This window comes from Crocodylus siamensis, chromosome 7, assembly GCF_052110815.1.
Source record: "Crocodylus siamensis isolate JL-2025a chromosome 7, ASM5211081v1, whole genome shotgun sequence".
NCBI lineage: Eukaryota > Metazoa > Chordata > Crocodylia > Crocodylidae > Crocodylus > Crocodylus siamensis.
The window spans coordinates 29967625-29992373 of record NC_143401.1 but is presented as its reverse complement, the minus strand read 5'-3'; the positions used below and the strand labels follow the sequence as shown (position 1 = coordinate 29992373).

Below are 24749 nucleotides of genomic sequence, written 5' to 3'. Positions count from 1 at the left end.
GCACAGCCCTATTAAGCAGGTATCAGTTATTTGAATGCCAGTTCTGTAGTGAAAAAGAATACTTTGTGCTCTAAATATAACCGTAACAAGACTAATATCATTGCAGGTCCCTCTTAAATAATTTCTTTTTATAGTTACAGTATAAATGGCATGTACCATATTTTATGTGAAGTGATGTTGGACAGGTTTGGTCACTTCAAGATAGAGACTTGTAAAGCTTGTAGAATCAGAGATGGTATTAAGTATATTTAAAGTATTAAAGGTATTGCTTTTCATTATGATACCCCAAATTTCAAGCCCTTACTGGGATGAATTACCCCAGGTTTCTCTAACTGAATGTCTTTAATGCACAAGTATTTGTATTTCTAGGTTTCTGTTTTCATTCAAATCCAGCACTGTTGCAGAGCCTCTTCTCCTCAAGGGAACACTAGTGCTAAAGATTTATCACATGTTATATTTATAATCCTGCTGAGATCATTCACATTTTTTCTAGTATTTGTATGTGCAATATTTGGAGGTGATTGCAGCCAAACCCCTTCCTCAGAATTTTACAGACTGAAGTGGGGAAATAATGCTGACTACTGATTTTCTTTTTTGATTTCTCATAAATTATTTTTAAAGGCTTATTTCTATATTGTTGAATAAATGTGGAAAGAACACTGTTGAATCGGAATCTCCTTACCACTGTTTTGAGAAGTCAGTAGATAAATGCTCTCAGTTTCTCTCCCTGATTTAAGACTTTCCTATTTGTTAATGTCAATGATGTTGCTATGTAATCCAAAACATACACTGTATCTCCCAGATAAATACTAGTGTTTGGATTTTGAAGGAAGAATACCACCCCACTGTAGCAACATGCTTATAGTTTGATTCTTTCCCCTTCCTTTTACAGTTCATAGCAGCCAATGACAAGCTGTGGTTTTGGCTGGAAGTTAACTCAGTGGTAGATTTCTTCACAGTTCCTCCAGTGTTTGTGTCAGTGTATTTAAACAGAAGTTGGCTTGGTAAGTAAACTACCTTTTCCTTTATGCTGTTAATATCACAACACACAAAGCTAGTACAATTTCTCTGCTCTTAATTTGTGATACTATGGCCAGGTACAGACATTACATTTTTACTAGTATAAGTGATCAGAAACTAGTTAATACCCCTAACAGAAGTTTGGCACACAAAACCAGTCTATACCCATAAGAGAACAGAAGTTCAGTGCACGTAGACTAGTTTAAAAATGGTGGAATGCAGTGTAAGATTTGTCCCCTCCCGCTTCATCAAAGGGCAAACGTATGTTCTGTTCGCTATCCAGTGCAGCAGATAGATGCATTATACTGAAAAAGATGTTTCCTTAGCCCACTTTAATTTTGTTGGACCACTGTAATTCCAAATGGTATCTGTATGAAGGGTGATCTGGCATTTGCTTGGCAGTGAATTCTGGAATACAAGGAGAATTGCCGGACATAAGGCTGTGTTTATAAAAGGTATGTTTGACTTGCATGATGCAGTTCCCAATCTGAACACACAATCTAAAGCATTTATTTTTATAACTTCATTGCTGTAAACACCAGAGATCCATACATCATTTAAATTAACAACATTTCTTTAAAACGTATTTTACATTATATAGATTTGAAAGGTTGACTGAGATATTAGGAAGATTGCTGAGCTTGTGAAGAGAAGATCAGTTTAAATAAAAGAAGGTACAAAAATGTGAAAATGCAAAATGGTTAAAATGAAAAATTCACAAAATGAAAAAAAAACAACCCAGAGATTGTTCAAGAGAGAGATTTACTAAAAAGAACACCTGTATGTCCAACATAGAGCTTGGAGGATCTTACATAAAATACAGGCTTTCCTTTACTTAGAAAAAGTATGGATCAAACCCTGAAGTTTATTACCCAAGAAAAAGTCTCATTAGCATTACTTCTGTAATGCATTATCATTGTTTTAAGAAGAAATGTATTACTTGTGCGCCAGAAGTGCTTGTGCTTAACCAAGGAATGGGGCAGCAGCTCTTGGCTCCTCTTATTTCAAGAGATCTTCACTGGCAAAGTACATCAGCTTTGTTCATGGAAACTGAGAAGAGTGATCAGCTTGGATTTAGCAGATCAGGGGGACAGCAGTGATCTCAAGGGAGCACTGGGAGTATCTCACTCCTAACTTAGAGAGGAACTCCATAAATGTCCCTGCAATTTAATGTGTCCCTAGTACTGACAAAAGGTACTTGGGCTGGTTTGGAAAATGAAAAAATACATGAAAATTTGCAACGTTTATAATATGTGAGAGATAATTGTCTCTGCTACAATTACTAATAAAGACAGATGTAAGGTAAAATCCTAAATTTTCTTGTTTTATATTGAAATACATCAGCAAATGATTTTCCATCTGTGAGGATTGGAATGACTATTTATGCATGATATTTAAAACATGCATGTGGGAATGCGGGGGAATGTAGTGATTGCTCACTGTTGCACTGCAACTATCCAGCATGAGAGAGAGAACTAAAATTCACATGAGATAGACATACTAGATTTTTGCCAAATAAGACTTTTTAAACTTGATTTTGGGATGTATCGGCAGCCAAGATGGGAAAATAATGGAATGATTAGGGACTGGTGTGGAGTGCAAAAGATAACCATGGACATCCACATGAATCTCCCTGGGCCAGAGAAAAAAACAGGAAGAACTCTGGCAGAATAAATTAGTGTCATAATCTAACATAAATTTATATCTGCACATGTGAAAATAACTCATGCATAGCTGAAGTTCTTAGGTCAGAAAACCTCAAAGTTTGGCAATTTATTAAATAGATTACATGGGAATAGAAAACTGAATATATGAGCTAATAAGAAAATGCATGTATTTGTACTTGCATTGACCTCACGGGGAAACCTTTAACATTAGGTAGATAAGGGGGTAATGATGTATGAATTAGTTTGTAACCATATCAAGGATTTTCCTGGAAGTTTCAGATAACGATAATTAGAAAAATGGCTAGATGATCAAAATCTGAAGATGAAAAGCACAGTATGACAGATGAGATTGAATTAAGGGAATAATAAATGCATACCTGTGGCTTGCATCCAAAAAACTTGAGAAGTGGGGCCTACAACGAAGCAGATATGTTTAACTAAGTGCTTGTCGGTGTAGTGACTGCATACATTTCTCATGGTTGTACCACAACAAAAAGTGAATTTTTGGCAATTCTTCTGTACCAGATGGCACTTTGCAGAAACAGTAAGTTCTTTACTACATCAGGGCCGGAGTATGCTCTCTGACTCAAGCCAGGGTATCATCTCCTTGACTGTTGTGTGCAGTTTTACTTTTGCCTGTTAGTTCATTCTTTCTTGTTAAGGCTGTTGTACCTTGCTGAGTGACAGAACTTTTATGTGAAGTAAATAGAAGTATGCCTGGAGTACTGTACTTTAGTTTTGCACTGCTCTGCCAGTGTTTGTTCTAGAGAGTGTTTTCTTCCTTAGGAGCAAACAGATTTTTAGTGAAAGAATTTACTGTGATTCATCAGAGTTTCCTGCTAGATCTATAATTTAGACCTCCTTTGCAAATTGTTATTCTTAGATGCTTCCTAGATGCGTCAGTGAGAGAATTTATGTGCAAAATCCAATGATATGCATTAACGATAAATTTTCATTCTTTAGCCAGATGGCAAAACCTGTTCTGCCTTTAAAAAAAAAAAAAAAAAAAGCAAAAAAAAAGCCCTGCATTCACTGGCTCTTGCCAGGTAGTGGAGGGAGGGCAGGGGTTCAACTCCTTCTGCCCTGCGCTGCATGGGGGTGCTCTGCCACAAGGCTCTAGCGACTGCTGCAGCAGCCAGTGAGTGCAGAACTTTTTTTATTTAAAGAGCCAGAATGCTGGGGCCTGGCTGGGGTCCCCCCAAGGTGCCCTCCCCCTCTTCCAATTACCTCCCCTGCCCCCTACTTACGGGCACAAAGCCCGGGTCCAGCTCCCTGCAGCAGCAAGCAGGGACTGCCTGAATCTATGAATCTGCCTCTGAATCTTTTCCGAATTGATTTGGAGGCTTCAAATAGATTCAGAACTTTTTATTTGTCTCCTGATTTGATTTGGATTCAGAGATTCGGCCCATGTGGTGTGGCTCAAATAGCCTGGGAAGTTGATATGAAGACACTGGTTTGATACAGAGACATCACAGTTGATATGGAGACGTCACCCTCTGGGCTTCACTGGTTTGGTCCAAAGGAAGGATGGAAGTCAAAATGTTTGGAACCAGCTATGCTGCAGGAGTTGCCAGTGCAGAGGAGGCCTTCCATCTGCCTGCCTTTTGGGACTCCACTCTTAGATTGGTTGCCAGCCATGGCCAAAGAGCCCAATCTGCCCTGTTTAGATACCATTGGCAAAATCACTGATTATGCTTATCCACCTTTTGATGGCATTTCCTCCATCAAGGGTTCCATCACCCTCAGGTGCTCATCTAGGCGAAGCCTTCCTCACGTTGCCAAGTTAATTAACCACCTCCCAGCACTTGGCGTTGACCCTTACAGGTTGTACTGCTTATGGACATAGCGGTAGCAGGTTTTCAATCCTGACCTGACCTAAAAATTTTAGTACTGTGTTCAAAAGTGGATAAGTGCAGGCAGTTCTCAGAGTTATGACATAATTGGCTCCTGAAAATCGCATCTTAAGTTGAAACATTGTAACTCAGAACCAGTTTTCCCATAGGAACAATGTTATAAATGGGGGATTGGTTCCTTTATGATGCTTGGTACTGCTGCATCCAGCTGGTAAGTCTGTTGTGGTGGAAGGGGAGCAGGGAGGGAAGGAACATGGGGGGCAGATCAATGCCCCACAGTGAGGGGGGGAGTGAGGCTCGGGATGGGACAGGGGCTGGGGCAAGTGCTGCCCAGCTGGCATGGGGTGGGTGCGGGATGGAGCCATGGCTTGTCTGGGGGGCATAGGGAGTGGGGGCCGGCTCACACCACTGTGCGCTGCTGGTCTGGGACTTGCTTATCTGGCAGCTCGTCCAGCAGCTCCTGCTACTACTCCCACCACTTGTCCAGGAGGACATGCGGGTGGAGGTGTGAGCCCCATGATCTGCATGGAGCAGGACAGGGTGGGGCAAGCGGGGCTGGGGCTGCACCAGGCTGCACTCCAGGCAGGTGGCAACAGTGCTGGGAGTAGGCGCTGTGCCCTCCTTCTGCTCACCCCACTGGGGCAGGGCAGGTGCAGGATGGAGCTGTTGCACTGCCTCCAAACAAGCGGTGTGCAGTGGTGGGAGCTGCTCCTCATCTCTGCACTCACCGGATGAGCCATGGCTCCGTACCACACCCACTTTACCCTGGCTGCATGATCAGCATAAGGGCATGGGGGGCCATGTGCCTCCACATTAGGGTGGGTGAGTTGTTTTTTTATTTTTATTTGTCTTTATAAATCAAACCCAGTACCTCATTGCTACTGCTGTTCATTGAATAAACCTCAAATTTAGCATAATCAGCCAAATTTTCTGCTGATGTAAATTGATGAGCTGCATCAGAGAAAATATGGCTTTGATGGAACTTCATCAAAATATTTACATTAGCAAGAAATTTAGTCCAATATTTTAAGTGTAATTGCAACCCACTTGTTTTGTGATGAGAGCCTTTTGCACATACAGCCCAAACAACTGTTGGTCATTTTGCTATTGTATTGCTTTAGAAAATCCTTGTCTAAAGCTGGGCAAATTATTCACAGTCAGAGTTTTATTTAATAGATTCACACCTTTTTCTGTACATGAATTACCTACAGGAGACCTCTGTTTTAACTGATTTAGCTATTAGCTGCAATTACTGTGTTTCACACAAACAAATTCTAGCCTATGGCTTGCTCGGACATTATTGCTTTGACTGTAACCTTGTGCATCCCAGAGTATATTCTTATAAAATGAAGAAAATATCATTTTAAACACAGGACTTTTGACATCTCCTGATTTAAACAGGGCTATTGTTGTGATGATGGTAAACTGGAACCTGGAAATATTTCAGTGATATAAAATGAGTTGGCAACTCGCATCCTGCAGAGCTACTGGATCCAGCGTGCACAGACAGGGAAATATCAGCAGCATGTTAGCAGTGAGGTTTCATCAGCATTTTGGCAGCAGAGGGTTTCAGCTCATTCCAGTGGCAGAAGGCTTCAGCTGGCCTAGGGCAGAGTGATGGGGACCTGTGCCCATGCTGCAGGCAGGGGGCAGGGAGAAATGGCAGATCTGTCCCAGCTTGTCGCAGACCTGAGTTGCATTGTTTGAGCCTGTGGCTCCAAACTGCTTACTAAAAGAACTACACATTCCAAAACTTTTATCAATCCTCTAAGAATTGGTTTCCTCTAGCTTTCCATTTTTGTAGCCATAGGTTAGAGTCTAATTTTTTTTTTGTCCTAAACTTGCTCTAATTTTTGTACTTTTGTTCTGTAAGTACTGTGCATTTCTGCCATCTAGTGACCAAGAAGATATCTGAAAGAGCTCACTTAAGTTTTCCAATTTGGAATCCAGACTTGAGTTAAGAGCATCTTGTACCCTTACTCGTGTCTGCTGTCTCTACTAACAACGTTCAGTGGTTTTCAACCTTTTCAGACTCATTTTCCCCTTGGAAAATGCCAGCTCCTAGTTTTTACTTAGTTGTTGAGTACAGAAAAACAATAGAACAATGTTTCTGTGGTAAAGAACTCAGAAAGATTTCAACAGGTCAGAATACTTTTAACACCATGAATTCCTATTTGAAATCTGTGGGTTTTATCTTGTGAACAGTGCTAACATTGTGTGGCACCCTTGTTGAGAATCACTGATGCAGTTGGCCCAATAGAAGACATTAACCAGGAACTTCTCATTTTGTAATTAGATACTATTATAAGCATTTATAAACTATCCTGCATCAAGTAAGTGTACAGGACAGTTGTTACAAATCCACTAAACTTTTAAAACACAGTGTGAAGCCATTCACTCTCAAATTCAACTTCTCTATGGAAAAATGGAAACTCCTTGCATTATCCCTTGATTCAGCTGCATATTATATACCCTCACTTCCTCTCTCATATAATATTATGTACTTGTATGCCCTGAATAGCTTCAAATGACTACTAAGATTTTAATGAAAGTCTTTTCTTAACACCCTCCATGCTTTGCCGTTTGAGAATAATATGATATTGAAAAGAGCCTAATGTCTTTATATTAAATACAGTACTTTTCAGCTTTCCCCTCAGAAACTGTTTTCAGAAGAAAGAGTTAACTCTATCCCTATAGAAAACATGTTAAAATGACTAATATAAATCTGAATTAAGAACTAGAGAAATGAAAAATATGAATGCTTTCATTTTACCACCCTAGTGGTGCTCTACCCAAATCTTGATATGTACAATATAAACCAAAGCAAACAAAATACTAATATAATTTTTTTTAATTGAAATTGTAATGGTAGACCTAGATATGCAACTAACTTAAAATAATCACATACAATGTTAGTCAGAAAATGATTGGAAAAAGGAGGTGGAATAAAAGAAGCTGACAGTGTAAATTTTAAAACAGTTCAGTAGGATGTTTACTGTTTTTTTTTAATTTTGTCATGCATATTTTTATATGTAGTGTACCTTTAGAAATTTCAACATAATTCAAGTTCAAGTTATTTCCTGGAATTGGGTTCCTGTTGTAAGACTAAAGGAAATATATGTTTGTATAAAATCATTATGTAATAAAAACTGGAACTAAGGCATCAATAATTACCTCTAATTCCAAAATCTGTTATTTGATGTAGAAGTGCCAGGTGTATTAATTGCAGTGCAAGGTTTCACATCTTTAGTTTTCTTCTTATTAGTCTTCTAAGTATTGTTACTTCCTTCAAGGAATAAATTAACATATTATTGCACATCTGTAAACCCAAAGGGTAAATTTTATAATTTTCATAATGTTTTTAATAAATGCATTACATCTATTTGCTGAAGTAGAGCAATAATAAGATTTAAATGTTTTATTTTTCATAAGTGTTGGTCCTCATTTTCCTTACCTCCTAACTCCTTTTCTATTGCTTTCTTTTTTTTTGGCATTGGTGCTTGGGTGGTCAATTGCATAATCTAAGGGCCTTGTTAGGTAGTAATTTTGAGTGGCTCCAGGAGGTCTTAACACCTGTCCACACATTAATACTTGAAACTAGTTTTAAGCACTCATTAGGTGGCTCAGAGTTGCACCACTCCAGGGCAGGATTATCTCTGATCTGTGTTACCTACCTAGTGTTATGCAAAGGTATAGCCACTCTAGGCCATACCTTAGTGTAAACACTCCAGCTTCACCTCCTGCCCCCTAGCTGTGATCAGCCACAGCCTCCTCAGCACCCCAGATCCTTGCTTACTGCCGCCCCACAATTTACTTGTGGCTGCCTCCACTGTTTGTCCCAGGGGAGCAGACAGGGAATGGTTAACCTGCTTGCTCAGCCACTGCTGCCAAGCTGCTCCTCTCTGGACTGAGCAGGCAGGTTAACTCTCCCCTGCTACTCCCCTGGGACAGACAGTGTGGGAAGCCACAAGTAAGCGGTGGCAGGGTGTGCGTGGTGGGGACGCTGAAGGGTGCAGGAAGGAACCAGGGGAGCCCCAGGGGAGAGAGGAATAGCCTGAAATGGGCAGGGGGGATTCTTACCTTTCAGTCTTCCAGGTCCCTGTGGGCCTGAATGTAAGTACTCCAAGCGCAAGTTAGCACTAACAGGGATCAACATTTGTGCAGCTCACAGTGTAAAGTGTAACAAGGCTTAAAAATTTTGGGCAAAAGATATGAGATTGTAACCCTAGGTTCTGTTTCCCAGCACAGAAACTAATCATTGTAAGGATTTTTGTAGGTTAATCCTCTCTGCTTCAGGTTACTTGTAAAATGCTAACCTCATTATCATTTTGGTACCCTCACTGATAAGAAGTCATATTGAAATGGGTCAAAATGCTCCAGTATTTAGGTACCACTTGAAATAAGTAAGAGTGTTCAAATTTAGTTTTAGGGCTAAATACTATTTTTCCTGTTAGATGTCTAAAATGTAGCTGCCAGCATAGTTTTGGTTTACAAAGCCAGAATCAGGGCAGCATTCTATACCTCCTTACATAATTCTCTTATATGTTTAGTGGGGAGCTAATATGCAGTTCATATTCCCCCAGGGATTAATTCGATTTCACCTTCCAGAACTGCCCAGGTTTCTCATTCATTTCAGTGGGCAGCACTTAGATTCCTCCAGAAATGGATCCTACCTAAGCCTGCTCTTTATTCCAAGTGATGATTATGATTTTTTCAATGGTTCTTTGATCCAAGATACAAAATAAACCCCTCAAACCTCCAAAACAAAACAAAGCAAACAGTGGAAGAAATGACGACTTCTACCTACCTGATTTTCTACCCTGAACTTCTCCAAGCTTTTTTCTAAGACACTGCTTTTTAGGATGTTCCTAATAAAACCAACCATTAAATAGCGTAGTACTAGACACCAAAGCCTGAAACAGTGCACAGTAATCACACCTGCTTGACAATGTTTCTTCATTTACACTTACATTTTGAAAACCATCAGTTAGCCAATTCTGAATCCGTTTAATGCATGTTGTGTTAATTTGTATTGTTCACATTTCTTACTCAAAATGTTATGCACTAACATTTCAAAGGTCTTACAGAAGTCTGAGTAAATTACATTGGCACCATTATCTTTATCAACTAAATATGTCAGTTCATAAAACAGTATAAAATACATTTTCTCTCAATCTCATGTTGACTGTCATTTATTATATTATCTACTTCAATAAAATATAGATAATATCCCATATCAGTTGTTTCATTATTTTGCTTGGGATATTTGTTTAATATTAAACTTTCATCCAGTCTTCTGGAATTTAGTCAATTCAGACTATGATAGTAAGACGGATTGTAAATGAACATTGATGATGAGAGCAAACCAGAGATTTTTTTTTTTTAGGACTTGTCTACAGGTTACCCAGCCTCGCTGATTTGAAAATTGTGAAATGTAGATTTCATAGATTTCATAGACATCAGGGCTGGAAGGGACCTCGGGAGATCATCGAGTCCAGCCCCCTGCCCAAAGGGCAGGAAGTCAGCTGGAGTTATAGGATCCCAGCAAGATAAGCATCCAATTTACTCTTGAAGGTGTTCAATGTAGGTGCTTGAAACACCTCCGCTGGCAGACTGTTCCAGACCTTGGGGGCTCGGACAGTAAAGAAATTCTTCCTTATGTCCAGCCTGAAACAGTCTTGCAGGAGTTTATGACCATTTGACCTAGTCATCCCTTGGGACGCTCTGGTGAACAAACGTTCTCCCAGATCCTGGTGGTGACCCCTGATAAACTTATAGGTGGCCATCAGATCACCCCTGAGCCTACGCTTTTCCAGGCTCAAGAGCCCCATGTCTTTCAGGCTATGACGCTCACCAGCTCCTTGAGTACCCTGGGGTGCAGATCGTCAGGGCCGGCTGACTTGAAGGTATCCAGCTTCTCAAGGTGTTCCTTCACGAGGTTAGCATTTATGGAGGGTAGGGGATCCCCATCACCTGGATATCCCTGTCCTAGAGCAGGCATGGGTGTCCCATGGGACTGATGAAAGACTGATGCAAAGTACCTATTTAATAGGTTGGCTTTTTCCTGGGCGCCAGTTGTCAGTTGCCCCATCTGGTTTAGCAGGGGTCCAACGTTGCCCTTGCTTTTCATCCGGCTCCCCACATATCTGAAAAAGGACTTTTTGTTGTCCTTGATGCGTGAAGCTAGTTGGAGTTCAGTTGCAGCCTTGGCTTTCCTGGTTTGCTCCCTGCTGGACCGGACCAGTGCAGAATAATCCTCCTTGGAGGTGAATCCCATCCTCCATCCTTTGTAGGCTTTCCTTTTTAGCTGTAGGAGGTCCGCTAGGTCCCTGGAGAGCCAGGGGGCCTGCTGTGCCTTCTTGCTGCCTTTCCTCCGTGTTGGAACAGATTTAGCTTGTGCATTGAGGATTGCTTCCTTGAGAAGCAACCACTCTTCTTGAACTCCCATCTCCCTGGGGTCATGGTCCCTAAGGGCCTGACCGACAAGCTCTTGAGCTTGTCAAAGTCGGCTTTTCTGAAGTCAAGGACTTCTGTGTTGCTGACTGATTTGCCAGCTTTACGGCGAATGGTGAAGGTGATCAGCTCATGGTCGCTGTCACCCAGCTTCTCATCGATCACTAGGTCACTGATTAGGTTGTCCCCCATAGCCAGTACCAAGGTCGAGCAGCGCTTTTCCTCTCGTTGGCCCATAGAGTTCTTGAGTCAGGTAGAGGTCATCCACGCATGAGAGAAAGCTTTGTGACCACTCAGATTTTGCTGAGTGATCTTTCCAGGAGATGTCCGGGTAATTGAAGTCACCCATGACAACCAAGATCCTGGAGCAAGCGGCCTCAGTCAGTTCCCGGGCGAACTCCTGGTCAAGCTCGGGACTTTGAGTGGGAGGTCTGTAGTAGACTCCCACCATTGTGTCCCCTGTGCTGTATTCCCCACAAATTTTTACCCAGAGGGTCTCTAGCTGTCTGTGCTGGTTGCCAACATCAGCTTGCAGGGACATGTAGCTCTCGTTCACATAGAGAGCTACACCCCCGCTCCTTTTGTCAACACGATCCCTCCTGTACAGGGTATAGCCCTCTATACCCGTGGTCCAGTCATGGGTGGAGTCCCACCAGGTCTCCGTTATCCCAAAGACGTCATAATTCTTTGCACTGAGCAGGAGGATGAGCTCGTCCTGCTTGTTGCCCAGGCTCCTGGCATTAGTGTACAGGCAGGCAAATGTGCCCTTGGGGGCTCTTGCCTTGCCCACAGATTGTGCCAGGGCTGGGGCAGGGGTGGGCTCCCTTAAGTGCCTTGGTCTGCTGGCTTTGCAAGGGTTGCTCAGCGGGCCAGCAGTGGCAGGAATCCCCCCATCCCCCACCGCGCTTAGTTTTAAGCCAGGTGGAGCAGGTCAGCCAGCCTGGCTGAGAAGAGCCTCCTCCTCAGGGGGGAGAGGTGGAGGCCATCTCTTCCCAGCAGCTCACTGCCTCTCTCGCCAAAGAGTGGGCTGTGGTTGTGGAAGCCAAAGCCTTCCCGATGACACCAGCTCCGCAGTCTTTGGTTCACTACGTGGATCCTCCTCTCCCTCATCAGCCCATAGCCCAAGACTGGGAGGATCGACGAAAACACCACCTGAGCTCCCAGACCCCTAAGCCCCACTCCCAACTCCCTGTAGCGCCTCATGACCTGGCTGGGGGTGCTCCGAGCCGTGTCATTGGTGCCCACATGAATAAGGAGCATGGGATAGTGGTCAGTGGGCCAGAGGAGCTCTGGGATCCTCTCCGCAATGTCTCGGCTGCGGGCCCCCGGGAAGCAGCAGACTTCCCGGGCTAAGGGGTCAGGGCAGCAGATTGCCCCCTCAATCCGCCGCAGGTTGGAGTCTCCCACAACAAACACCTTTCATTTTGTCTTGGGAAGAGCGGGGGCAGTAGCTGTGGTTGAGCCTGGGTTGCCTGCGGGAGCTGGCAACTGAGCAGGCTCTGCTGGGGCTGCAAGAGGTGCGAACCTGTTGCTAAGGTGCGGCGAGGGAGGGGCCTTGGTGCGGCGGGCCTTGGGGCCCTTGACCACCTTGGTCCATGTCCCTAACTGGGCAGAGCGGGAGATCCCAGAGTCCTCCTTAGTCCTGGAGGGAGATGGTGCTCTACCCTGCGGGTCCCGGGGGAGAAGGGCCTGGCAGTAGGAGTCTATCTCCTGCTCGCAGTCCCTGATGGCACGCAGTCTCTGGACTGTGGCCTGGAGCTCCTCCAGCTGGCGTGCCAGAGACCCCAGTAGGGAGCAGAGCCCGCAAGGGGAGGTGGCCATGCTCCCGGGCCCCAGAGCCTGAAAAAGGGACAGGCAGCCCCCGCAGCCAAGAGCCAGGGGCTCCGTCTACGTGGAGCCCAGAACCATGGGCTCCGTCTGGGTGGCTGTCTCTGAGGTGCCCAATGGGGGGGGCCGCAGAGCCCGAGGGGACCCGAGGGGTGCGGCACGTGCCCATCTGTGTCATGCCTCTGATAGGCTGGCTATGGCTGGGACTGACTACTCAGAAAATGTGTTTTCTGAGTTTAATTATCCTCTTAAATTAGTCCTGAAAAATAAGCATTTCATCATTATCATGCCACATGGACATATCATCTGTCTGTAACTCAAAGAGAGAACAGAGGGAATTTTTTCCTTTTCTGTGTTAGTACTGATGATTTCCATCTAGTAATAGATCACTAACATTGTTAGGCTTTTTTTATTCACAAGAAGCTTTACAAAAAATCCTAAACTCTGCAGGCCATAGAGTTATCTTTGTGTCCTTTTGTTTTCTCTACCAATTTGATAAATAAGACCAGTCCACTCAGCCTCTTCTCATAAGTCACATGGCTGTGCCGCCAAAGCATTTTTATTGCCTTCTGCTGGACTCTCTCCAACTTGTCAACATCCTTTGTGTAGTGAGGGGCCCAAAACTGAACACAGTACTCCAGATGTGGCCTCATCAGTGCTGAATAGAGGGGAATAATCACTTCCTTTGATCTGCTGGCAGCGCTTCTACTAATGCAGCCCAGTATGGCATTTGCCTTCTCCGCAACAGGGGCATACTGTTGCCTCGTATTCAGGTTATTCATTGTAAACCCCAGGTCCTTTTCTGCAGAGCTGCTGCCCAGCCAGTCAATCCCAATCCTGTACCACTGTATGGGATTGTTCCATCCTAAGTGCATATTTTGATTAGATGTGACTGGGTGGCCTGTTGCAGACAACAGCTGTTACTTTATCTTATGAAATATGTTAGGGCATTGATCATAAGAATTCAAGATTATTTTCTTCCAAGCTATCCATGATCCAGAAACAGGAAATGTCACTTTTGACAGAGTGCTAGTACCCTTCTTCCTTTGTTCACTAAATCCATTCCAAATACGATGATTGATTTTTAACATTCCAGTCACGTGCCTTTTCCTGTCAAGTTTCAGTTATATTAAGTAAGTTTCATTGATGGTCATAAATAAGCGATTCCAGTTACTGGTATTTATTATGGGCACCCAGCTTTGCTCAGGGCATGCAACTACCTTCTTACTTTTCTGCATTTGACTAGTTGATTCGTCAGAGATATACCAGTTTCCATGCTGAGGAACTGCTGCTGCTAACTGTATGGAATTCCACTCCGCTAGGTTGTTTTACCATGTCCTCAGTTGTACCTAGCCTGGTTGGATGCCCCTCTCCCCCCCCCAATCCTCTTGGTTCTGAAAGTTATGAACTATAATCTGCTTCTCACACTTTCTTTTTCTTCTTCCTTGAATCTAATATACCAGTGCTTATCCAAGACCTCCTCAGCTTCTTTGATGTTCTTTCTTAAGTTTACAGCATTGTTACTATGACAAAGTTTGTCATAGTGCCTGTTTCCAGGCACCAAAAATGCAAAGTTCATAGATTTTATATCTGGAAGCTTATGCTTCAGTAATTTTTACCCCTGTTTCTGATTTCCACCTGCAATTTAGACTTCAGCCCAGTCTTTTTACATAATTCCCAATATGTAACTTCTCACACAGTCTCTCTAGTCTCCTCCTTATTTCTAAGCCCTGGAACAAACACTTGCTGATGTGTATGAATCGCTCATTAATTCAGCAGCAATTACCTCTGGAATTATCCAGTGTGCTTTGTGCTACGTGAGGCTTGGTTTTTATGGTATTAAGAAGGAATGCACTGGGCAGCTTGAATCATTAAAGAAATGCATTTTGTAAAAACAAATTAATCAAAAGGCAAATCCTGTTGAAACCTCAGATTCTTAACCCATGCATAGGGAGCTGGACTCTGATGAAAGAAGAGGTTTAATAGATGTAGGAGTTCCTGTAAGGAGGCTTCCCAAGAATGCACCTAAAGAGCTAAATCCAATTTCATTTCATGCATCTAAATGGCACCTAGGGCCTTGTTACACAGTGAACTTTGAGCTGCACAGATGTTGATAGGTGTTAATGCTAGCTCAGATTTTGAACAGTCACACCTTTAGGCTAAACACCTTCTCTGACTGTCCCCTACCAGCGCAGCTGTGATTTGCCACTAGAAGGCTGGTAAGCAGGAGCCTGACTAGGAGCTACAGCTCCTGCAGGTGGCAACCAGGGCTCAGGTGCTGCTGGTGGGGGCTGGCCCTGGCCCTGGCCCTGGCCCTGGGGGGAGCTGTGGTTGGGAAGTGAGGGACACCTGGGGTTGTGGAGGGCTGTAGGTTGGGAGTGAAAGGCCATGCTGAGGAAATGGGGTTACACTGAGGAGAAGTTTGGGTAGCACTATTGTAGATGCTCCCTAACCCAGAACGTGCATGTCCTGCTTCTTAACAAAGTATTCCAACAACAGAACTACTGGTTAGGCATTGTCCCAGCACCTCTCTGGTGCTCCTCTTGAAGCACCTGTTCCATCTTGCATTTAATATTCTTTGGATAAAAAATGGATAAATAGCACTATGAAAGATTCTGCCCTTTAAGAAGCAGCAGCCAGGCTAGAATGTAAGCCTACTTCACTTCCACAGCATCCAAGCCAAAAGACTTATTCTCTTCGCCCTTGTCCCACATATCACCAGTAGGCTAGCATCATGAGAAGTGGTGAGGCCTGAGCAACACTTAGCCTGTACTGTAGCTAGACCATTTTGCTGGAAAGCAGGAGATGGCAGTTTAAACCCTTTCCAGTTGTGGGGTTCTGGAACCCAGTTTCCTACTCTGTAGTCAAGTGCTCTAACAATTAGGCTTTTGAGCTAAAACCTGGGAGAGTCATCTTCCTCCTCTATTTTTTTCTCCAGCATGTACACACTTGGGGTAATTCTACTTGGCTATAGGGCAAAATAGAGTCCAAACTGTATGTACGTGTCAAAAAATGCAGTTGCATAACTACTCGCATGCCATTCATGTATGTAATTTTGCTCAGAGTGGATTATTAAAAGTGCACTGAATGTGCACATTCTGAATGTTTATTCATTTCAGTTGGGATTGTGTATTACCTTTCTATGGCTCTTTGAAAATTTCTTAGTTCAGGCCCTCGTTGACACACACTCCCAGTTGCAGCTTCTGGCAGTCTCCTCCTCCCAAGCAAATTCCTTATAATCCTTTTCTGCCTTGCATTTCTGTGCATCCGGGCATTAGGGTTGTGCAAAATTTTGTCAGCTGTTTCATTTTGGAGGTGTTTTGGTGCCCAAAACACCAAATCTGAATTGAAATGGAAGACTCGGAAACATCTCCGAAATGAAATGATGCATCTGAAAAGTTTTGGAAATGTTTTGGAAAATTTTGGCGTTTCAGAGCCAGGCTTGCAGGGAAACAGCTGTACAACTGCTGCCCTGCTGCACAACTTGGTTCTGCAGGGATCAGAGATCTGCGCCGGGGTCTCCTTGCTGCCATTGCTCTGGCGACATGGGGTTGTATGGGGTGGGCAGCGGTAGCAAGGAGACCCCAGAGTGGATCTCTGCTCCCTGTGGAGCCAGGACACATGGCAGGGCAGTGCTGGTCCTTTCTGCATGACCTGGCTCCACAGGGAGCAGAGATCTGGGGCTGCAAGGGGCGGGCAGTGGCAATGGCTATGAGGAGACCCTGGCACAAATCTCTGCTCCCTGTAGAGCCAAGTCATGCAGCAGGGAAGTGCTGGTCCCTGCCACATTACCTGGCTCATCAGGAAGCAGAGATCCATGCCAGGGTCTCCTCGCCACCCCGGGCAGTTTCATGTTGCCGGGGCAGCACGGGGTGGGCAGCAGCAGCAAGGAGACCCCCAGTGTAGATAACTGCTCCCTGCAGAGCCAGGTCACGTGGCAGGGCACTGCTAGTCCCTGCAGCGCAATCTGGCTCCACAGGAAACAGAGATCCATGTTGGGGTCTCTTCACCACTGCTGCCTGCCTCGCAGATCCCCATGTTGCTAAGGGAGCCTGGAGTGGGCAGCAACAGCAAGGAGACCCCTGGCATGGATCTCTGTTCCCTGCAGAGCCAAGTTGCACAGCAGGAACCAGGAGGCTTGCTTGGTTGCCACTCTGCATTGCTTCTCTGCCCCACATCCAACGTGACAGGGATCAGAGATCCACATGGGGGTCTCCTCACTTGCACAGAGGGCAACAGCCCTCCCTGAGATGAGCCACCCACGGCCCCATCCTGTTTCTAGCTGAGGCCCTGAAGACCCCGGCCCCAACCATCCTGGCTGGATAGGGCTGTGGCTTGCAGCCCATTTGAAACCGATTCCAAGGAATCTCCAAAACAGATTCAGCCAAAACAAAACATGACAGTGATCTGAAACACCAAAACAAATCACTGTCCTCTGAAATGGCCAAATCCGAAACCGAATCAAAACATAGTTGTTTTGCACCGCCCCAAAGGCCACGTGTGTTCTCTGTAAAGTGGAATAAGTTCTACGCTTGTACAGGCAGTCTTTGACCTACAGCATTTTGATTTATGGTGATTTGCACCTCTGTCATTACTTGGAGACCTCTGTCATTACATGGCACCAGAGCCTCACACTTACGGCAGGCAACGAGTTGGGTGTGGAGCACGGCAGAGGCACTGGGGCTGGCACGGGACACGTACTGGAGGTATGCTCAGGCAGTGGCTCCTCCCCAAGGCCATGTGCTCCCAGAGGTGAAACAGGGCTGGTGGCTGGGGCTGAGGCTTGGGGATGGCTCTGGGGAACTGCTTCACTTCCCAGCCCTGATGCCGTGTGCCTTCTCACTCCCAGAGGCATGGCGAAGCAGGGACAAGGTTAGGGACTGGCACGGGCTCTGTTGGCTCCGGGGAATTGCTCCGTGGGGTCCACCAGCTCTGGGAAACTGCTCCATGCCCCCACATCACCTAAGGGAGTGAGGAGGCACATGGCACCAACCACCAGCCCCAGTCCCCACCCTTGCCTTGGCTCACCTTGGGGAGCAGCTGCTGCCTGCCCCGCCTGAGGACTGAGGAGCTTACCATCAGTAAGTGTCCCACACTGGTCCCGGTGCCTCCCTTCCAGTTCTATCAATTGATTGTGTCTGGCCCATGGCCTTCTGCTTAAATAAAATTTTATGTGATTAGTTACTGCATTGCACTTTAGAAAGCTTTATACTGTACAGTGTATATCATTTATCAGTGTATATCATTTATAGTTGATTAAATAGTTGATTTAAATATGGTGTTTATGGTCATTTCTATAAAAATTTGGGGATCAGGCCCTTGGTCAGGAACGTAACCCCCTATTATAATATTGTTTCTATGGGAAAATCAGATTCGACTTGCATCGTTTTGATTTACAGGGCCTTTTCCAGGAACATAACCTGCCGTAAGTGTGATGACTGCCTGTACCTTTCTACCTTTTACTTTGTGTGATTCCACCTTGGAACTCAGTTGCATATATATGTTCATCAGTATATATCTATAAACAATATCACAGTTTGGGGACACTCATAACTACATTATGGCCAGTTGAATGACATTAAGCCTTTGGCCTTTAGATGTCAGGGTTTTTTGGGTGGAAACCCATCTTCTACTCTCCCTTGAGCAGGGTTTTAGGTTTCAGTCCCCTTGCAATTCACTGTGATAATTTCAGCAGGCCCCCCTTTAGTTAAGCATCTGCTTACCAGGTTTCTTTCTCAGGAATCATGACAGAGTTAACCTCTGACCAGGCAGCTTCCAACAAAATATGATACTAGTTTAGGAGAAAAGCTTTACAGAGAAAGCATATTGTAGCATTATCTAAAAACAAAACAAAACAAGAACTTATCTATTATCTGCTAAGCTCACCAGGGTTTACAGATCTCTCATACTGTTCCTCCTAGTGGATCTGCCATTCCAGTCTGTCAAGTTCTTTATTCTAGAGTGTGAGAATTGTGTCTCCATGCATCCCAGACCAGGTTTATTCTTTACATCCTTTTCCTTCTTTGTTTATCAAACTTCTTGAACCAATACATACTATTCCATCTTATAAGCACCTGTTCTTCCTGGGCTTTCTTGATGAAGTAGACATGCACATAGGTTTTAGTTGACTTTTTATGGAAGCTCAGAACAAGCAAATGTAAAGGTCGCATACTCTATAAACTGCCTAGTAACATAGGTTTCATAATCCAAAGGGCAACATGGTATCTAGATTTTGCATAGGGAGATGTCAACCTGAAGCAGAAACTTTGTCATCATTACTGGGCTACAAAACTTATGTCAAAGGCAGGGACGCACATAGACTCTTCACATAATTTAAATTGCCTTGCTATAGAAAATATTCTTACTTTTTAATCTGAAGGAAAAGGTTCTTTACTTTTACTTTTACTGACCTCGGCTGTGGCGTAGTTCTAATGGTTGTCAAACAATTTTGCTTAGACTCATTGGAGATTCTCCTACTGAGAGAGTACTTAAAGTAGGGCTGATTTAAAAATGAAATTCATATGTGCGCCGTAATCCAGAATAGCTCTTCAATTTGACTATGTCCATATTTCTGTTTGGACTGTTTTTTTGTGTTTTGCTATCTGTGAAAATGTGTGCAGATGGAATTTTGTTCACTTGAGTGCATGTAGAATGGTTTTACTTCAGGCAGATGCCAGTTTTTACAAGGATATGTGTATGAACATTGCTTTTCCATCTAAAAGATTTTTTTTTTGGTCATTCAGTCAAGGAGCAGAAACTGTAACGTGACTTAGGTGACTGCATGCTCACCACAAATAGTCACAGTGAATAGATTACAACAAGCCATCGGGTGAAAATTGTTTGCTTCAAGTACTTTGTACATAGAAATGATAAATGTATTCATAGAGATCAGATTTGATTCACAAGATGAAAAAGTACCACATTTACATGATGATTCTTTTACAGTGAATAATTCAACCAGTTCTAGTCTTCATAAAGACATTACTGGTCTTTCAGTCCTTTTATGAAAATGGAAGACTATTCCACTAGGGAAGGAGGTGTTTGTAATGCACACCTTTCTAGCAGAATAACCCGTGAGGGGTTTGGACATGGGGCATAGGAGTATCGCAGCTCATGCATCTGCAAATCTCAGTGTTGATGGTTTCTGTTGAAATAGTCTTTAGACTATCTCAGCAAGTGTAGTTCCGCTGTAACCGTTTTGAAGTTCTTGAAGATTTGCTCATCCTTTTTTGGCACCTCTGTGTAAAGAGACAATTTTTCATATAGAAAAAAAAGATTTGGTATTATTTCTGGGAACTATTTAGATCACTCACCTTGGTAGATTATTGATAGAAATAAATGCTAGATAAGATTACAGACTATTTAGCAAATTGTATTCTTTAAACTTCTAATATTAAAAAAGCCTAAGTCTGCCTGTCTGTCCATAACGCTTTATTTCTACTCTGGCTGATGGAAACAGCCAATCAGAGTGCTCCAAGTGTGGGGGAGCACTGCCATGATTGCCAGGGACTGGGCAGAATGTGGGAGAGCCGGGGCCCGCAGTGCTGGCCTCGGCTCCTGCACCGTGCTCCCTGCAAGAGGCAGAAAAAACAGTGGCATCATGGGGTGTTAGGTGGTGGCAATCCATCCCAGCCCCTCCCCCCATCATTCTTGATGGGAAATTGGCTAGTATTATATAATGATGTAAACCATTAACAGGCCTGCAGTAAATACTGGCCTGCAATAAACAATGTTATGAGCATGTAATTTGAATCCTTTGGACGATTCTGAAGAAAATATTGTCTTGTTTTTAACCTTTTTTCCTTAAAATACAGCTAGGATTTATGACTTTGGTAGAAGTAAAAAAAACCCCAACCCCCGCCAACTATCATTATAGAGCCACTTGTTTAAGAGGCACCAAAGTATTTTCATATGTCTCTCCAAGAGCACTAGCTTTCTGGGAATGGGAGTGGGATATAATATATTTTTCTTTGAAAGTTTTGTCCTTGCTTCTATTGAAACAAAGCATCTAGAAGAAACAAGATAATTACAGTTGAACAAAAAGGCTAAAATGTTACCTTGGGGCCTCTGAAAATATCAGAATTCATTGAAGCTCTGCTCAGATGGTTTATGATAGCACCAGAAATATTTTGGTGGAATTATAGCCTTGTAATTCACAGCTGTGTTAAATTTATTTGGCAGTACTATATACACAATTTATGTACTAAGCCTGTTGGTATAAAAAAACCAATTTCTTTATAAAGCAGAAAGGCCATAAAAGCTTGGCTTTTTTATAATACTCTCTCATTGCTGGTAATATATGCAGAGAGGGGCTTCTAGCTGAGCCAAGGCCAAGTGAAAGGGGGAGAAGAGACTCTGAGATGATTTATTGACTGTAAATCAAAGGGAAGGATGAGGAATTACTGGTTTAGGATTCTTACTACAAACTGAAAATGGGAAACTGCACTAATGCATATCATTAGTTCTAGTTTATGGCCATCCACCAGATGGCCAACAGTTTGATTGGAGATGAATGAGTATGGAGGATTTCTTCTCATGCCCATGAACTCAGATGTCAATCTAAGTGAATTTCCAACCCTTTCCACACAGTTACAAACCTACTCCCGTAACTGAGTAGGGCTGGGCTTCAGGATTTCTAATGCCTATTAGATTGTATCCCCATGCCTCTGAGTTTAGAGGTGCTACAGGGGTTTGATGGGTTGATCCTTGCAGTATGACATGGGTCTTCTGTTCATTGACTCTTGTGCAGCAAGCACAGAGCTGCTGTCATGCAGCTATCGTAGTGACTGCCTGATGATTCTGGAGGTTCTCCATGTTCTCTATAGCTTATACCTTTTCATTAAAGAATCTTTATAAGCCAAACCTGGCTTCTGGGGGAAAGATTATTCCTTCTTTGTTAATCTTAAAATGTAGGCTGTGATAACATACCTTTACATTGCAGCTTACACTTTTCAGAACTTTCCCTTCCATTTATGCATACAGTTATCTGAGTTAATAAGCAACAATATTGTGTCTTCACCTTTTACTTCTTGGTCAATCCTGGGGTGAGAAGGTGTTCATGAATGTGTAATATTTCAGCTCTTACTATGACAGTGCTCTATAATATCCAAAAGGTAGGATTGTGATCTGGCAAGTAGAGAAACAAGAATCGGTATTTGAAGAAGAGTTCTTGTTCTGAGTGGGTGCATTTACACGTGAACTTTATTGAGGAATAGACTATTTAGCTCTGCAGTAAGGCATCACTATCTATAGATGCACCACTATTAGGGTGCAATAAACTAATTAACTTTGCCATACAACAGTACTGTCAAGGGCAATACTATCTTATGATGGACTACTTTACTGTGCCAAAATATCTATGTAGATGGTGACCAGGGTGTAAATTGTGCCTGGTCAGCCCAGCCAGCCGGGGACCTGCTCTGCCCTGGCTCAAATTGTTTGTGTCCCGGGTGCACATGTGGACACTGTACCTGAGAGCAATTGACTCTGGCTTGAACTGCTCCAGAGTGTATTGTGTTGCATTAATTGCACATGTAGATACACTCAGTAAGTCTTAAAACTGAAGAGTGAACCAGAAATTCAACTGATTAACAATGTGACCCTTGAATAAATATGCATTTCTCACCTTTACTCCAGTATGCTTTTGAGACCCTCCTGCCTCCCCTCACTGATAATAAACTGTACCTTCTCTAAGTTAAAGTTCTTGTCTGGATGAATCACTAAGGCTGTGTATTCTCATTTTAGGATACTCTCAGTCTTGGCAGTTTCATGTCTCTTGGAGACAGCAAAAAAACTAGTATTTTCATTTTCTCTGACAATGATTTTCCACTTGTTTCACACTGATTTATCTAGTCCTCATTCACTACTGGCCTACAGGCATTCAGCATTCATTAACCCTGGCATTACCTTCAATTCAGCATCAAGTTTAACACTACCTAAAGTTTTAAATAATAAAGGAAAAAAACACAGCGGAACTACATCAGTCAAACACCAATGGGAGAACAGTTCTGTGCTTCACAAAGTTTTCGTTGAAGTTATTGACTTTTCTGTAAAAATTTGTCCTGCAGTGGTGTGTGTCTGACAGGTAGCCAAAAAAGCCTCTGCCATTAAAGCTAATGATGCATAGAGGGTTTGGTCAGCACCTTTGGTTCTTTTCACTACCTTGCCAAACCTATTATGTGCAGAGAGCTTTTTAATATTGAGCATTGTTCAGTCAGATGCAGTTAAGCATCAGAATTCACTTTCTTCAGTCATGTGTTTGAGGTTTTCTTTTGAAACAGTCATTGTAAATCCCTTTCAAATTCTGTTTTAAATGATATAAACAGATAAACGTAAATCCCTTTCAAATTCTGTTTTAAATGATATAAACAGATAAACGTTTTTCATTCAATAAACCTCTCTTCACAGGTGGTAGCTTTTTGACCTGTCTGCTATTCAAGAATGAAGGTCAGAATGGTTGCCATTTTGGTCAGCTCAGAACTTAATAATATAAACTTCTCTAATTTTGAAGGTTAGAGAGGCTTTCTCAACACTCCTGTTGAAAATGGAATAAAACTGTTTCTACTGTCTCCCTATTATAACTGTGATAGTGTGCGAGGCAACAAGATGGTGGGAGTCCCTGCCCTTCATGCCATGGGATCTAGGAGGGGAAAGTTACAGCGTGCGCTTTTTGAAAAAAAAATCAGACAGGTGATAGGGCGAACTTACCGCTCATCATTGTTTGCGTCACCTAAGTAATATAAGGGAGCGCCTCACCACACCAGAGCAAGGTCATTCGTTACCTGCTCCGTTATTACAAGGGACGCTAGCCTGATCATCTAGCTTCTGCCTCCCATCCCCGATTAGCAACCGCCGGACGCCATTTGTACTCACCATGACATGTCAGCACATACTGCCAGTTGTATTCTCCTCACTTGCTTCTGTCTTCTCTCTCCCACGGCTGCTGCTGTAATTAAAACCCTTCGATTTTTTTTTCTATCACCCCACCTGCTCCTTGTCAATTGTTTAATCACAACAACGTGCAAGCTAGACTTGTGCGACCCCACCGTCCGCTAAAAGTCCCGAAGCTTTATCTCCGGTCCTCATGCACAGCAAGTAGCAGCATAACATGGCGTCATGAACAGGATCGGGACTTTTAGACCCACTAGTCACCGCATGTCCGTGGGGCAGGGGATGCCGCCCCACTGAAGATGACACCGAACTGTGGGTACACATGAGCTACCACTCCGCCAGTTCAGCCCCCAAAACTTGCCGGGGCTACTTGTCCTTAAAGAAAGGCCAAAAGAAATTGGCTTTTGGGGGGTCGCCCTCAGCCTTGGGATGCCTGTTGACGGACCCCAGAACTTTGTTCGTCCACCCGATGAGGGGCAGACATAAGAAAGTTAAGGGGTACAGGATAGGAGAACCCACCCCGGTACAAACCTGGGCAAGGGGGCTGTGGCACTTAAAGAGCCTTGGGATTGGTACACCTGTGGATAACTACCACTGCCCGCCCTTGAAGGAGGGCTCCATGGGACATGAAATGGTGGCAAATCTGACAAGTGACTTAGAGACGCATGGAAAAACCGCACACAAGTGGACGGGGCCCACATGGGATAAGACAAAGTTTCGGAGTATTCTGTATTAGCAGTTTATAAATACTGTGCGATTGTATACTAATTTGGAGTCTCAACTCCATGCTGCAGTGCAACCGGCGGCCGATGAAGTCCGAGAGAAAGTGAAGCAGGAGACGGAGGTGCCATCACCCGGGAAGCCTGTTGCTCCGCCCTCAGCGCCGCCCCCTTCATACAATGGTCTGGAGGGCGGGCCAGTAGAGGAAGCTCCATCTGCCCTTTACCCGAAACTGCCAGCTTCGCCTGACATGCTACAGTCCACGCCCCCAATGACACCCGCTATGCCTACGGCCTACCCAATAAGTACCACGAAGATC

The 24749-nt window shown here is 43.7% G+C and overlaps 1 protein-coding gene across 4 annotated transcripts in view; it reads left to right on the top strand.

Annotated features, from left to right (window-relative positions):
* The window catches only part of KCNMA1 (potassium calcium-activated channel subfamily M alpha 1), a 1030169-nt gene that overhangs the window by 595109 nt on the left and 410311 nt on the right, over window positions 1-24749 (top strand). For all 4 annotated transcript variants that reach the window (XM_090058809.1, XM_090058810.1, XM_090058812.1 and 1 more), the window contains one exon: window positions 893-1004. In XM_090058809.1, the coding sequence (XP_089914935.1) occupies window positions 893-1004 (112 nt within the window). The remainder of the gene's footprint in view (window positions 1-892; window positions 1005-24749) is intronic.